The sequence below is a fragment of the Chiloscyllium punctatum genome, chromosome 4 (genome assembly GCF_047496795.1).
Source record: "Chiloscyllium punctatum isolate Juve2018m chromosome 4, sChiPun1.3, whole genome shotgun sequence".
In the NCBI taxonomy this organism is placed as follows: domain Eukaryota; kingdom Metazoa; phylum Chordata; class Chondrichthyes; order Orectolobiformes; family Hemiscylliidae; genus Chiloscyllium; species Chiloscyllium punctatum.
This window is the reverse complement of record NC_092742.1, coordinates 105,755,576-105,772,470: the sequence shown is the minus strand read 5'-3', so window position 1 is coordinate 105,772,470 and position 16,895 is coordinate 105,755,576. Positions and strand designations below refer to the sequence as shown.

The following is a 16,895-nucleotide window of genomic DNA, read 5'->3' as shown; positions in this document are numbered from 1 at the left end:
ATCCTTCCAGTGTATTCCTGTGAGCCGACAAGGTTATATCCTTCAAGTGACCATTTGTTTTCCTTTTAAAGTCATTGAGCATGTCTGCTTCTAGCCTGTGTTTTTTTTTAATTCTTCCTCTCATAAAATCTGTATCCCCTAGTCATCAACTAATATCATAGAATCCTGACAGTGTGGAAACAGGCTATTTGGTCCAACAAGTCCATACCGACCCTCCGAGAAACCCATCCGACCTATTCCCCAACCCTATTACTCTACATGTAGCCCTGACTAATGCACCTAACCTATGCATCCCTGAACACTATAGACAATTTAGCATGGCCAATTCACCTAACCCCCATATCTTTGGATTGTGGGAGGAAACCAGAGCAACCAGACAAAACCCACGGACTTGGGGAGAATGTGGAAACCCCACACAGTCGCCCCAAGCTAGACTTGAACCCGCATCCCTGGTGCTGTGAGGCAGCAGTGCTAACCACCGTGCCCTCCTCTAATGGATATAGATTTTCCTTCTATATCTTGTCTAAAGCTATAGTTTTGTAACCTCTATCAAATCCCTTTTAACTCCATTGCTTCAAGAAGAACAATCCCAAACTCACCAGCATGACCTTGTAATTAAAACTCCCCGGTCCCTGGATCTATTTTTTTGTGGTGAACAGAACTATCTTCAGAACTCCAGTTTTTGCCTAACCACAGGTTTATTACGGTTCATCCTATCTTCCCTACGTTTGTGCTCAGTACCTGTATTTATAAAGCTTCACCTCACAATGCGTTCTAACTATTTTCTCAATTAGTCCTGCCCACTTTAGTGATCAATGAGCATGAATTCCCAAGTTCCTCTGTTCCTGCACACACTGTTTAGAATTGTCATTTGTTTGTAAACCCTATTTCTAATACTTCTTCCAAAATGCATTACTTCATAGTCTCTGTTTAAATTCTGTCTGCCTCTTGTTTGTATATTCTACTGTAATCAACTAATATCATTCTCATGATTTGTCATTCCAAGCTGAGGATCATTAGCATGTTTTTAAATAGATTTACCTTTCTTTTAAACATCAAAAAATGCTGCTGCACAACATTTCTAACTGTGCCAGTATTAGACTGAAGCAACTTTTAAGCTTTATAATTTAGTTTCAAAAAGTTTATGGTATAGGAATATTTAATGCAATTTGAATTGCTGTTTGGGGACTGTGTTGGGTTTACAATCCTGCACAGTAACAAGTGGCCACTTCTTTGAGTGGATGTTAAGTTTGTGAGTATATATTTTCCCTGGTGCATCTACACTAGATAGACTGCAGTGTTTTAAGAAAGCAGCTCGCCACCATATTCTCAAGGGCAAGTAGTGCTAGCCCAGTGAATGAGGCCCACGCCCAATCAGTGAATATTAAAAAAAAATTAATTTGATATCCGTACTTCTGGTATGCTCTACTAAGAGACCTAATTCACCTGGTCTGCATTTCTGAACTTACCTTTATATGGATAGAATATTGTTTGTGAACCAACTGTAGTAGGAGTCAGCTATGTGAACTCCACTTTGTGGCATTAAGTGAACTCCTCATATTTAATCCAGCATCATGTGTGTTCTCCTCTGTGTCAGCTAGCTGTCAAAGCCCTGAGACAGGTGTGGTTTATTCAATGAATTGAAGATGTTAAGGTTTGTCATCTGGAGCAGTTTCTTAATTTATTGTGTCATTCCTGCTTGGGGTCTTTCAGCCCTGCTGCTGGAAGTCAAGTAAAATGCACTTTGTGTAGAACACGTATAAGGTGTGAGGCTGGATTAATATGATATGTATTAAACATGTCATTTACGACATTGTTTGATCGTAGATTGGACTTATTTTTTTTAGGTGACTGGCACCTGGTTTTTATTTAAAGCAATCATCCGTTTCATAGTTCTTATCTATTCAATAAATATTTTATTTATTTTAAGTACTAAATTTACAAAAGCACGCCTACACATTCTTCAGATTGATTTTTAATGAAGGACAAATCAGTCTGGTAAGAGTACCAAAAAGCTGAAATATATATTCAGTGAATTACAAGATGACAGTAAGTTTCTTGGGGTGAAATATTAATGAGTATTACATTTATTTACCAGAACTGTTATAAATGCAATAAACCTTTTGAAGATCAGGAAACAAAGCATCACTGCAGAGCTTGTGGTGAAGGCTTTTGTGATGGTTGCTCATCAAAATCTAAGCCTGTTCCAGAACGTGGTTGGGGTTCAGCACCTGTCCGAGTTTGTGATGGATGCTATGAAGCTGCAGTAATCAGAACAGGTAATTTTATTCCCTGAACCATCTCCCACTTCTCTACAATGCCAATGGGTACTGTCTCTTAATTCTTATCTTGTCCCATCCTATGTGTTTGGTAATATTTCCTGTGAAGCAGTGTGGGACACTTCATTAAAGTTCTAGGTCAATGTAAGTTCTTGTTCTTATTTAATCATCTTTGCTGACTTCAGCCAACTACAGAGGAAGCTCAATTATCCAGAGGACATGGGCGGGATGTATTTTACTCGGTTAATGGAATGCCGGATAGCATAGTTTAGCCATGCATTGGGACCTTGCGATTTTTTTGGACAATCCAAAATTCAGATAATCAATTACCGGATAATTGAGGTTCCTCTGTATTTACAATAGTTGTTGTCAGGTTCAATGAGATGGCCCGAGTGTGTATATAGTTGGGGGATTTTGGAGCAGCATGAGAATTTGGTGCAGAGGGGAAGACTTACTTTTTGCTTGCTTTTTTGAATGATAGTTTTAAGGATTTTTTTAACAAGATAAATTGAAACCCAGGATTCAGGGCCAACACAGATCAAAGTGACATCACAGGAAATTAGTTCATTGGTTGGTAAGAGCTGCTAATTTGACTACATAATGTCTTTACTTTCAAATTTATGGTAAGTAGGAGAAATACTGAAGATTAAAGACATGTAGGAACTTTAAAAATGCAAATTCAAAAGTAAATAACTAATTTGGAGAAACAGGGTCAGCCGATGTGTTGTAACTACACAATGTAGAGGCTTATGAGCCCCATCGTGGTTCATAGTAACCACATCTGTGGCAAGTGTTGGTTTCATGAGGAACTCTGGCTCAGAATTGATTAGTTAAAGTCTGAGCTTCAAACTTAGTGACACTTCAGAGAAGAGGAGAGTTTCCTGGATGCTGTGTCTCAGGAGGCAGGCACACCTTGAGGGTTAAATATTTCAAATTTGACTAGTAGTCAGGGACAGGAGGGTGCGACTGCAAGTGAGGCAGGTAGAGGAATTCTGAATTTTCCCAGCTTTGATCTCCTTGGTAACCTTGTTTCCACAATGGTTATGAGATCATGTTTATTTACCTTGTTTGGCACCATAAGTTCGTCTATCTGATTTATGTTTCCCTATGTTTGGTGCAAAATGACATTCACACATTCTGTCCCTTCCTTTTATTTTCTGGTAACAATCAACCCTATCATTAACCTGGAATCCTACCTTCTCCATTAACTTTCCATGGAACTGAACCCACCTCTCCACTATTTAGTCTAAAGCCCTGTCTACTACCCTAGTTGTGTGATTTGCTTGGACTCTGGTCCCAGCATGATTTGCGTCAAGTCTGACCCATCCGAACAGCTCCCTTTTCCCCAGTACAGGTACCAGTGTCCCACAAATTCCAACCCATTTCTCCTAGCTATCTTAGAGTCAATCATTTGCCTCTTTAATCTTGTTGACCATGTGCCAAATAGCTTGTGCTTAGATGGTTTTTAACTTAGCCCCTAGTTTCTCATATTCCCTCAGACATCTTCACTCATTCTCTGAATATTGATTGTACCGATGTGGACCATGATAACAGATCTCTCCTGCCCAACCCCACCCTACCCCAGCCCAGCCCAGCCCAACCCGCGTTCATCCACAGCCCAGATGTGATATCCTGAACCTGTGCACCAGGCAGGCGGCACAGGCTTTGGGACTGTTGATCCCTGTCTATATTATCCTCGATTACAACTATCTTTCTGTTTTCTCCCCACTCTTAAGTGCTTCCCTGTATCGCTCATCTGCCCTACAGACTTCACTCTCTTCCACACAGGGAGCAAGAATCTCAAATCCGTTAAATAAGCTCAAGGATTGAATATTCTTCAGCCCAACCTGCAGGATCCCTCTATCTGCCTGTCTCATAGTCACACCCACCTGTCCCTGGTCATTGACCAAATTTGGGGTAGTTAATTCATGGGGTATGACTGCCTCCTGAAACAGTGTCCCCGTAACTATCCCCTTCCCTAATGTGCCCCCCTATTTGAAGGTCAGACTCCAGCTGATAAACTCAGACCCTCAGCTCTTCAGACAACCAACACTACTATAGATGTGGTCACTAGGAATCACAATAAGGACCACCAACACCTGACTCTGCATCTCTGTTTTGTTTATTTAGTTCTTAATTTGTTTTTTTATTTGTAACTGTTCTTTCAGTTTTCAATCTGTAAAATATTTCTGCTATTTACCTTCAGTCCAAAATTAACCTATAGTCAAATTAGCAGCTATGACTAACCAATGGATGTATTAATTTCTATAGTGTCGCTCTTTGCTTTGTGCTGGGCTCCCAAGTCTGGGCTTCAGTTTATCCTGTTCAATTCTACACTGCTCCAAAATCCCAGAAGTACTTTCCCTAAGGCTGTGCCTTACTCTGGATGTGCTGTCTCCTTCCTGCTCATACGGTGCTTACTGTCCTGAAGAAATTAATTGTGTACCTGGAAGAAGGACTGAGTAAAATTAATGTAAGTACAACATTCGTAATGAGGAAATTAATCGAAGAGTGACAAATCCCTGGGACCTAACGGTTTCTGTCCAAAATTGTTAAAGGAAGTAGGAGAGCACGTTGTAGTCTTTACTGTAATCTTTAGATCCCTAGATATAGGAGACATCCCTCCAAATTGGAAGTATACACATGTCACTCCACTTTTTATGAAGGGCGAAAGAGGAAAACCAGGGAATGAGACACCAGTTAGCCTAACACCCGTGGTGAGGAAACTATTGTAGCCTATAATCAATGATGAGGTAACTGAGCACCTTGAAATTTTTCAGTTATTCATGATAGGTAGATCATACCTGACAAACCTCATTGAATTTTTGTGAACAGGTGACTGAGGTATGGACTGGGGAATATATATGGATGTTGTTTATGTGGACTTATAAGAAGGCATTTGATGAAATCTTACAGAAGCATGAGCTAAAGTAGAAACCTACAGAATTGATGGCAAATTACTGACCAAGAGTTAGGAATTAGATTGAGTGGCAGGCGATAATGGGTTGGTACTTGAAGCAACGCAGTGTCCCACCAGATCAGTGTTGGGGTCTGAATTATTCACATAGACTTGGCACAAAAGATTAAGGATAATCCAAAGAGATTCTGCAAGTGTATTAAGAGCAAAAGAGCAACTAGAGAGAGAATAGGGTCCCTTAAGGATCAATAAGATCGTCTCTGTTGAAACTCAGGGAGAGATACTAAGTGAATATTTCGTGTCAGTTTTTATTGTGGAGAAAGAAGTGGTGGCTCGAGGTCTCTGGGAATAAGTATTGATATTTTGCAAACAATTCATATTACAGAAGAGGAAATGCTAGAGCTCTTAGAAAACATAAAGTTGTAAAAATCTCCAGGACTTGATCAAGGGTATCCCGGGACATTGTGGGAAGTTAGGGAAGAAATTGCAGGGCCCTTAGCATAAATATTTGTATAATTTATAACCATGGGTGAGGTGCTGGAGAACAGGGGTTGGCTAATTTTGTGCCTTATATAAGAAAGGCTGTAAGGGCAAGCCTGGGAACTAGGAGAGACTAGGACTGAAAGGCACAGCCTTCGAGTAAAGGGAAGACCTTTTAGAACGGAGATAAGGAGAAGCTTCTTTAGTAGTGAATCTATGGAAATCATCACCACAGAAGACAGTGGAGGTCAGGCCATTGAGTATATTTAAGACTGATATAGATAGGTTCTTGATTATCAAGGGGGCCAAGGACTATGGGGAGAAAACAGGAGAATGGTGTTGAGAGACTTATCAGCCAAGATTGAATGGCAGAGCAGACTCGATGGCCGAGTATTGATTTCTATAGTGAAATCCATTTCTAATGGCCGAGTTTCTGCTCTGATGTCTTATGGTCTTATAGACCTGTGAGTCTGGCATCGGTGTGGGTAAGTTAGAGTCATAGAGTCCTCCAGCATAGAAACAGGCCATTTGACCCAAACGGTCCATGCTAACCAAAATGTCTATCCACACTGACCCCATTTCTCTACAATTGTATCCCATGTCCTTCTAATCCTTTCCTATCCATGTATTTGTCTAAATGTCTTTTAAATGTTGTTAATGTACCCGCCTCAACCACTTCCGCTGACAGCTCGTTCCACATGTGTACCACCCTCTATGTAAAAAAAGTTGCCCATCAGGTTCCCTTTTATTCTTTCCTCTCTAACCTTAAACTGATGCCCTCAGTCCTCAATTCTCCAATCCTGGGAAAAAGACTAAGTGCATTCACTCTATCTATGACTCTCATGATCTTATAGACCTCTGTAAGGTCCCCCCTCAGTCTCCTGCACTATAAAGAAAAAGTCTCAGCTTGTCCAACCTGTCCCTATAACTCAGACTGTTGAGTCTAGATAACATTCTTGTAAACTTCTTCTACACTCTCTTTCCAGTTTAATAACATTCTTCTTATAGCTAGGTGACCAAAACTGAACACAATTCTCCAAGTGCAGCCTCACCAATGTCCTGTATAAATGCAACATAGTTTCCCAACTTCTATACTCAATGCCCTAACTGATGAAGGCCAGTGTGTCAAAAGTCATCTTCATTGCCCTGTCTCCCTGTGACTCCACTTTCAGAGAACTGTGAACCTGAACTGAAAGATCCTTCTATTCCACTGCACTTCTTAAGGCCCTGCCATTCACCATGAAACTCCTGCCTTGATTTGACTTTCCAAAATGCAAGACCTCACACTTATCTATATTAAATTCCGTTTGTCACTTCTTAGCCCACTTTCCCAGCTGATCAAGGTGCCACTACAATTTCTGATAACCTTCTTCACTGCCCATGACACAGCCAATTTTAGTGTCATCAGCAAACTTACTAATCGTACCTTGTACATTTTTATCCACATCATTGATATAGATAACAACAATAAAGGGCCCAGCACTGACCCCAGGTGCACACCACTAGTTACAGGCCTCCAGTCTGACAAGCATCCTTCCACTATTACCCTCTGCTTCTACTATCAAGCCAATTTTGAATCCAAAGTTGCTGGAGGTGATTCTGAGAGATATGAATTACATGCAACTGGAGAGGCAAGGACTGATTAGGGAAAGTTAGTATGATTTTGTGTGAAGGAAATTGTGTCTCAAACTTGATGAACTTTTATGAATAAATAACTAAAAAGGTTGACGAGGGCAAAGTGGTAGATACGGACTTTAGTAAAGCATAACATGATTCTACATGGTAGATTAATTAGTAAGGTTAGATCACATGAGATTCAGGATGAGCTTGGCAGTTGAATACAAAATTGACTTCTTGATAGGAAACAGAGGGTTTTGTGGAGGTTTTTTATTTCGTTTAGGGGCTTGTGACTAGTGCTGCTGTTACGATGACGGTGAGCCTTCTGTTAATTAAGTCAAACACCCAGGAAAACTCGCCTTGTAATTTGTTGAACTAAGTGACAGAGAACTCCCAGATTCTACTGTTTGAAGAAAATAATACCAATTTATTCTTTAACTCTAAAAGTGAACATTAAATGACAACTATTCACAAATCTAAGCCCCCTTTTCTCTTAACTGCTTATTACTTCCCTCTAACTCTATAACAATATGCTGTTCCACTAAGACATGTTTTAAAATTACATCAACTTAGTCACAAAAGCACACAGTGGCTGTCATCTTTGGTGTCTGTCGTCTTCCAGCTGAAGATCTCCCTGGATCGTCGTCTTTATTTTTTACTCCGAATATGTTTCATACAAAAAGGTACCTTTGATAGAGAGTGTTTCTTACTTTCTTGGATGTGTGTTGATGGCAGTTGCTCTCTTTGATTTTCAAAATGCCTGCATTTTTATATCCCCAACAGTGGATTGTCTCATTGGTTCAATTTTAGCAAAACAATAAATTCAAACTCTATTGGGTTTTAGTATCCTGGAGCATAATTTAAATTCAAATTGTGGTCAAAACAGCAAACAACTCAGGTATCCATTTCATAGCTAAATGTTACAAATTTTCTATTTTTCTGTACTCTCTACGACTACCATCTCATCATTATCACACAGGTGCTTGCAAGCTCTCAGTTCAGAACAGCATTCACACTCTCTTAAAGTTACAGTATGTGCCTTCAACTTCATAGCAGTGTTCCACAGGGATTGGTACTCGGTCTGCTTTTGCTTGTCACTTATATAAATATTTGGATGAGAATATCGGAGGCATGACTATTGACTTTGTGTTTGAGACCAAAATCAGTGTTATAGTGTACATCTCAGAAGGTTATCTCAGATTGCAAAGAGATCTTGATCAGTTGAACCAGTGGGCTGAGGAGTGGCAGATGGAGTTTAATTTAGATAACTGTGAGGTATTGAATTTTGGTAATACGAAAAAGGATTACCTTTTGTAATAGTAGGGAACTGGGTAATAAAACAAATGCACCGAGGGAACCAGGTGCATAATTCTTTGAAATTTGTGTCCCAAATAGATAGGTTGGTTGATAAGGCATTCAGCGTGCTTGTCTTCGTTACTCAGACCTTTAAGTTGGGAAATCATGTTGAGGTTATACAGGATGTTGGTGAGGCCTGTTCTGGGGTGGTGTGTGTAGTGCTGGTCTCTCAAATATAGGAAGGATGCTGTTAAATTGGCAGGGGTTCAGAAAAGATTTACCAGGATGTTGCTGGGAATGGAAGGTTTAAATTATAAAAATAGGCTGGATAGGTTGAAACGTTTTTCACTGGAGCGTAGGAGGTTGAAGGCTGACCGTATAGAGGTTTATAAACTCATGAGGGGTATAGATAAGGTGAATAGCAGTGATCTTTCCCCTAGAGCGTGGGAGTTCAAAACTAGGGACCGTATTTTTATGGTGACAGGAGAAAGATTTTAAAAAGACCTGAGGGGCAATGTTTTTACACAGAAAGTGATGAATGAACTGCCAGAGGTAGGTCACTCTTGATATCCTATGGAGTGAATCGAATTAGCTAAAGACCATTTAGCACAGTGATAGTGCCTCACAACATGATGAGGGTATTCTTATGTGAAGCTAGGACTTTGTCTTCACAAGGACTGTGTGATGGCCGCTCTTACCGATCAAGTCATGGACCAATGCAACTGCAACTTCAGATTGGTGAAGATGAGGTCAAGTAAATTTCTCCCTCTTGATGTGTTGACCACCTGCCGCAGACCTAGTCTAACAGCTATGTCCTTTAGGCCTTGGCTGGCTTGATCAGTAGTGCTGCTGCCGAGCATTTTCGGTGGTGGACATTGTCTATACCCTACCTTTGTTATGCTTCTTCCAAGTGATGCTGCCAGACCTGCTGAGTTTCTTTTATATTTCCTGTTTTTATTATTGGGACCTTCCTTGTTCATGTTTCACCTGATGGTATGAGACCTCACTAAATACAGCTACTGTTACAAACATAAATATAGATACTATGGAAATAAAACATATTGATGCTGGAAATCTGAAATTAAAACTCAGATTGCACTCAGCCTTTGGGGAGAGAGGAACCAAGTTAATGTCCCAATTTATTGACATTTTGTCAAAATAGGGAACCTTAGAATGGAAATGACATTGGTTCTAAGCAGGGGTAAGTGGGGAAGCTGGAAAGGAACAGTGAGAGAGTTTATCATTGAGATGCAGATTGGGGAAATTTCATGAGGAAACAGTGCACAGCTAAAGGGAATGGAAAAGGGACAAGTAACAAAACAAACCATGTCTTGAGAGGGAGAGTGAATGATGCATAATGTTGACAACTGCTGTCCAAAAGCAAAAGCCCAGGGACAGTAAGATTGGAAGCTGCAAAGGAAACTGAAATGAAATGGGGGGAGGAGTTTATGATCTGAAGTTGAATCTTGGTGTGAAGTGCTGAATTCAGGTGTTTCAACACAAGCTCATAAGGTCATAGCTTTCATCGAGAGACTGTCTGGCCTTCCAGACTCATCATTGACTTTTAGTAATTTCAGACCATGACTTCTACTTTCTTGTTTCCTTTCTTGATGCAGATTTTAGTTTGACTCTCATTTTTCTTTTGTTTTTTGGTTGCTGCACATCATTTCTACCTCCACAAATGCTTCTTCACTTGGCCCTTTTATTGCCTTTGCCCTTGCACCTCCAATGTCATTGTCATCCAATCTCCGTCTTCACTTATCACCTTTGTTCCTTTTTCATTCGCCCCTTCCATTTGCTTGTCCTTTCTCAGCTCTGATGAAAGGTCACAGACCTGAAACCTAACTTTGTTTCTCTCTCCACAGATGCTGCTTGACCTGCTGAGTATTTCTAGCATTTTTGTTTATGTGCTTGTTCAAAGACCCAGAATGAGCACAGGCCTCCTCCAGCATGGTAAGTTTTTATGTCTTTTTTGAAATGGAGACCAGACTCCTTCCCAAAGGGGACAAAAGACAGACTAAATCACTGAACCACCACACAATCCTTTTTGAAACTTCTTAAGAGGGGCTGATGTGTTGAGAAAATATGAGCTTGCCATTCCTCAAGCTGCAGTATGTGTATTTTTGAGAAACTAAGAAATTGGGAGGTCGGGAGAATAGGAATAATTCCCATTCAGAAGTGAAGATCGTTATTTTAACCAAGCTGATGTTTCTGTTCGTCTTTCCTGATCTGAAAGTAATTTGGAGCAGGGCAAGAAAAATCGGCAGCAGTCACATAGATAGAGATACATGAATACACGTAGTAGCAATTTCACAAACAGACAGAAATCGCTGGAGAAACTCAGCAGGTCTGGCAGCATCTGTGCAAAAAAGGCAGAGTGACCGATTTAAATCTAGTTACCCTCCAGAACTGATATTAGCTAGGAAAGGGTAGTATTTATGCTAAAGACAAATAATGGGGGAGAAGGTGAAAAGGACGGAGCAGATAGGCAGAGATGAAAACAACAGGGAGACAAAGAGTTGGATGATAATATCCAGGAAGAAAGAAAAGCTAATAATGGGAGCCATAAATAGGTGAAAATGGGTTAACTGTGCTGAAAGCAGCCCAGGACATACCAGCACCAGGGTGTGGGAAGGGGTAAAGGACGTAGAAGGTGGTGATCCGGCTCTGAAATGATTGAACTTGACATTCAGTCCTGAAGGCTGCAGGGTCTCCAAGTGGAAAGTGAGGTGCTGTTCTTCCAGCTTACACTAATCCTCACTGGAGCACTGCAGAATCAGACATTTCATGAACCTGACTTTAGTGTCGCTGAGGCTGAAGGTTGAATATTCATGACATTTCAGAAGAATGGAATGGAAAGGAAGGTGAAGCAGATAGAGTAGCTCTGCTTATACAGAATGAGATCTGTACAATCGTGAGAAATTATCTTGGTTCAGGAGATCAATATGTGCAGTCAGTTTATGTGGAGTTGAAAAATAGGGAAGGAAAGAAATCAGTAATTAGAGTAGTTTTATAGGTGGCTAAGAGTATCTACATAGTAGGATAGAGTGTATATCAAGAAATAGAGCTAGCAAGAAAGGTACTGTAATAATCATGGATGAATTAAAGATTAATATCAATTGGACAAATCAAATTGGCACAGTACTCTGGAAATATACTTACAACGGTATTTGGCACAATTTCTAAGTACAATGTGTTCTGAAGCTTAGCAGGAATGGGCCTATAGCGTGGGTTTCCTCCGGATGCTCCAGTTTCCTCCGACAGTCCAGAGATGTGCAGGTTAGATAAACTGACCATTCTAAAGTGCCCTTGGTATTCAGGGATGTGTAGGTTATGTGCATTAGTCAGGGGAAATGTAGAGGAATGGGTCTGGGTGGAATGCTATTTGGGGAGTCGGTGTGGACTTGTTGGGCCAAATAGTCTGTTTCCACACTAGAGGATTCTGCGATTCGATTTTAAATCTGGTGATATGATTTGAGAAAGAAAAATGTGGGTCCATTACTGGTGTTGTAAACTTAAATAAAGGTAGTTAAATAGGTTTAGAAAAAAAAGTTGATAGTGAACTGGGATAATAGGTAAGATGTTGGAGATGTAGTGAAAGACATTTAAGGAGATATTTGATGACTCAAGTATTTATTTCACTGAGGGAGACAAACAATTTCAGAATGGTTGAATATGAAAATCAAGACTGGTAGAAAGCAAAGATATGTTCAATACAGGACAATTTGGAATACGTGAATATTTTATGTAGTTAGAACTAAGAGTTTTATAAACCAGGAAAGAATAGCTGAAAAATACAGGACAATTTGGAATACGTGAGTAAATAGTAAGAAATACAAATAGCTAAAATCTGCAAGTATAAAAAGAAAAAGAGTAGACAAAATGAGCAGTTTACCTTTTAGAGACTGCAAACATCAAAGCAGAGGCTTTGAACGAGTATTTTAAATCTGTTTTCACAGTAAATGTCACACAATGCATCCGGGGATGAAAATTTGGAGCAATTGCTATCATTTTGAGGGAAAAAAATTTACCAGGAAACCTAATGGGGCTAAAATCTGACAAGTTGCCTGCATCAGATAACCTGTATCCTTGAGACTTCAGAAGTGACAACAGAGATAGAGAATGCATTGAGTTGAGTTTAGAAGAGGCAACCTTGCTGAATAATTTCAAATTCTGAGGTGCCTTGATGGTTTAGATGCTGAGAGAATGTTCCCCCTCGTGAGATTAGGTAGCACAGTTTTTAAGTATGGGGGTCTCCCATTTATGTAGATGAGGATGTTTCTTTTTGCCAAGGGTAGTTATTCTGTGGAATTCTCTTCCTCAGTGAGCAGTGATTGCTGGGACATTGTTAATCAAAATCTGTCTAACACTGACTTAAATATATGCAGGGATGAGGTTTATAGGAAACAGGAAGGACAGTAGATTTAGAGCCACACTAGATCAGCCATGATCAGGCTTGAAAGGCTGAATGACCTATTCAGACTTCTGTTCCTTCTTTCCTTGTAAATTTCAGAATAAGTGATTTTGCTGCTGTGTTCTGTAGACTGGTTAACAAGGTTAGATCATATGGAATACTGGGAGAGCTAGCCATTTGGATACATATCTGGCTTCAAGGTAGGAGATAAAGGGTGGTAATGGCTTTTCAGTTTGGAGGCCTGTGATCAGCGTTGTGCCACAAGGATTGGTGCTGGGACCACTGCTTTTTGCCATTTATATAAAATGGTAAGGATGTGAACATAGGAGGTACGTTTAATGAGTGGATTGTGGATAAAGGTGCCGAAGCACAGAATCACCATGAGTTGCGATGCAGTGGTGGATGTGCCAGATGCTCAGTTAAGGCTTCAGTTTCCATTGTTGTCTCATATGTTTTTAGCTGGAGGCCTTTTCATGTTAAGACAGCAGAAATTAAACTGATAATTTTAATTTCTTTGGTCAAGATTGGTAGTAATGGAACAAAAGCTTTGTTCTTTGTTTGGTGTCCTTGTGAATGCTCACTTCTTTTAATGTAACTCCATGAATTGCAAGAGCCAGTGGACAGGACAAAATTTACTTAAAAAATTCTTTCATTTGCAACTGTGAGTTAGTTTGTACATTTTTAAATCTTCCAATGTTTCTTCCAGTGATCCTTTATTTTCAATTTTATTCTGAATGTTCTAAAGATGCAAACATAGTGTTTCACCTCTGACTTGGTTTTTAGGCTCCAGTTTATGAAACATCAAAAGACTATAATATTCATAATTCCATGTTTTGTTAATGTGATATTGGCTGTAATGTGATTACATCGCCAACACTTTAAGCGCTGTTTCTAAAGCGTGATTTTTCTATGAAACAGGGTTGCACAAGAATGCAACCATTGCATTATAGAAGAACTACCTATACATCAAGTTGTTGGAGCGGGTTCTGAGGGTCAAGATTTCTATGTATTTGGAAAGGCATGGACTGATTAGGGATAATCAACATGGCTTTGTGCGTGGGAAGTTGTGATTCACCAATCTAAATGAGTTTTCTGAGGAATTGATGAAGATTATTGAAGGCAGAGCAGTAGATGTGATCTGTGTGAACTTCCGTAAGGTTTTTGATAAAGTTCCGTGTGGTAGTCTGGTTAACAAGGTTAGATCATATGGAATACAGGGAGAGCTAGCCATTTGGATACATATCTGGCTCCACGGTAGGAGATAAAGGGTGGTAATGGCTTTTCAGTTTGGAGGCCTGTGACCAGCAGTGTGCCACAAGGATTGGTGCTGGGACCACTGCTTTTTGCCATTTATATAAGATGGTAAGGATGTGAACATAGGAGGTATGTTTAATGAGTTTGCAGATGACACCCAAACTTAGCGGACAGCGAAGAAGGTTACTTCTGAGCATAATGGGACCATGATCAAATTGGCTGATGGGCCGAGGAGTGGCAGGTGGAGTTTAATCAAGAGAAACGTGAGGTGCTACATTTTGGAAAGGTAAATCAGGGCAGGAGGTATACCATTAATGGTAAGGTCCTGGGAAGTGCTGTTGAAGAAAGAGACCTTGGACACTCAGTTCCTTGAAAGTGTAGACAGGATAGTGAAGAAGACATTTGGTATGTTTGCCTTTATTGTAGCCATGATGTGGAGGTGCCAATGTTGGACTGGGGTGGACAGAGTTAAAAATGTTGCATGATTTTTAACTTTGTCTTTATTGGCCAGTGTATTGCGTATCGGAGTTTGAAGCATCAGTCAGACCACTTTTGGAATACTGTGTTCAGTTCAGGTCTACTTGTAATAGGAAAATTGTTGTGAAAATTGAAAGGGTTCAGAAAAGATTTGCAAGGATGTTGCCAGGGTTGGAGGATTTGAGCTGTAGGGAGAGGTTGAACAGGCTGTGGCTGTTTTCCCTGGAGTGTTGGAGGCTGAGGGGTGACCTTATAGAGGTTTATAAAATTATGAGGGGCATGGATAGAATAACTAGAAAAGGTTTTTTTTCCCTGGGGTGGGTGAATTCAAAACTAGACAATATAGGTTTAGGGTGAGAGGGGAAAGATTTAAAAGAGACCTACGGGGCAACGTTTTCATGCAGAGAGTGGTACGTGTATGGAATGAGCTGCCAGAGGAAGTGATGGTGGCGAGTACAATTGCAACATTTAAGAGGCATTTGGATGGGTTTGTGAATAGGAAGGGTTTGGAGGGATATGGGCCAAATTCTGGCAAATGGGACTCTATTAATTTAGGATATCTGGACAGCAAAGATTTGTTCCCATGCTGTACATCTCTATGACTCGATAACTCAACCTATTTGGAAATCACGATTTAATCACTAATCTCACCTTTGTGCATTGTTGCTCACTTTTTTTTCTCCATACCTCACCTTGTGGTGAAGTTTACATTATGTATCACGATTAAGAGGAATAGTTTGTTACTGTTTATATATGTAATATTGTTTTGATGTAGTTTTGATTTTTTTAATACTATTGAAGATGTTGAAGATGAAGATGGTGATGAAAGTGGTACAATTATTGCACGGAAAGTTGGTGAAGCTGTGCAGAACACCTTTGGCGCAGTGGCCACAGCCATCGATTTCCCATTAGGTAAGTGATTTATGAAATAAGGCAAGTATTTCAAGGGCAAACTTTGCTTTCTCCTGTTCTCACGTAGATTTCATAATGGGTAACACATTTGCTGTTTTGATCACATCATGTGGTTTTATGTGCTGGTATAAAAATAAGTTTAAAAAATTATACATTTTGAAGGCTTACAAATTTTTTTTTTAATACATCCCACCTGCCCCCCAACCCAAAGAATGTGCCACCAAGCCCTCAAAAAAAATCTGTCACCTGAGCATGATCCACTATGATTGATTAGAAATGGTCATGTTGAGATGAAAATGAAACTTAGATCTTAATCAATGATGAGAATGTCTGGCCACCCTCTGTGTTTACCTAATCCAGATCTATCGCTAGACCTGATTATGAACCCAGCTAGAGTACTGTTCCCCACCCCTTCAAATCTGCAGGTGAACAAAAATACTGCTGCCGATACATCTGTCCTTGCACACTGGTTTCCTGTCCTGAACACCAAGATCCATTTATTTATCAATGCTGTTCGAGGTCCTGCCGTTAACGTGTACTTTTCCTTGACAGTTGATCCCCTAAAGTGCAGCACCTTGCACTTACCCAGATTAAACTCAGTTTGCCATTTCTCCTCCTGTGTCTGCAACTGATCTATATCCTGTTTTATCCTTTGACAACCTTCTACACTATCAACAGCTCCACCAATCTTTTTGTATCGTCTGCAAACTTACTAATTCATTCATTTACGTTCAAGTCATTTATGTGTGTGTATAGATATATCACAAACAGCAGAGGTCCCCAGTATGGATCTCTGCAGAACCCCAGTAGTTACAGACCTCCAGCCTGAAAAACAACTTCCACCACTACCCTCTGCCGTCTATGGGCAAGCAAATGCTGAATCCATATGGCCAAGTCACCATTAATCCCATGCAGCATCATCTTCTGGATGAGCCTACCATAAAGGGACCTTGTCAAAAGCCTTACTAAAATCCATATAGACAACATTCACTGCTATACCCTCCTGGATCACCTTTGTCACTGTCATGAAAAATTTAATTAAGTTAGTAAGACATGACCTGCCCTGCACAAAGTCATGCTGACTATTCCTAATTCGGCCATGCTCTTCCAAATGCATGTAAATCATATCCCTGAGAATTCTCTCCAAAGCTTCCTAACCATCAATGTGAGACTCACTGGTCTACAGTTTTCTAGATTACCCCTATTTCACTTCTTGAATAGAGGAACAATATAAGCTATTCACAGTCCT

At 40.1% G+C, this 16,895-nt stretch overlaps 1 protein-coding gene across 2 annotated transcripts in view; it reads left to right on the top strand.

The window, feature by feature from the left end:
• The window catches only part of LOC140476620 (zinc finger FYVE domain-containing protein 1-like), a 93,613-nt gene that overhangs the window by 72,367 nt on the left and 4,351 nt on the right, over positions 1–16,895 (top strand). Inside the window, exons 9-10 of one of the 2 annotated variants that reach the window (XM_072569502.1) lie at positions 2,099–2,279; positions 15,536–15,646. In XM_072569502.1, the coding sequence (XP_072425603.1) occupies positions 2,099–2,279; positions 15,536–15,646 (292 nt within the window). Of the gene's footprint in view, positions 1–2,098; positions 2,280–15,509; positions 15,647–16,895 lie in introns of both variants that reach the window. The other variant, XM_072569503.1, reaches the window with a different exon arrangement.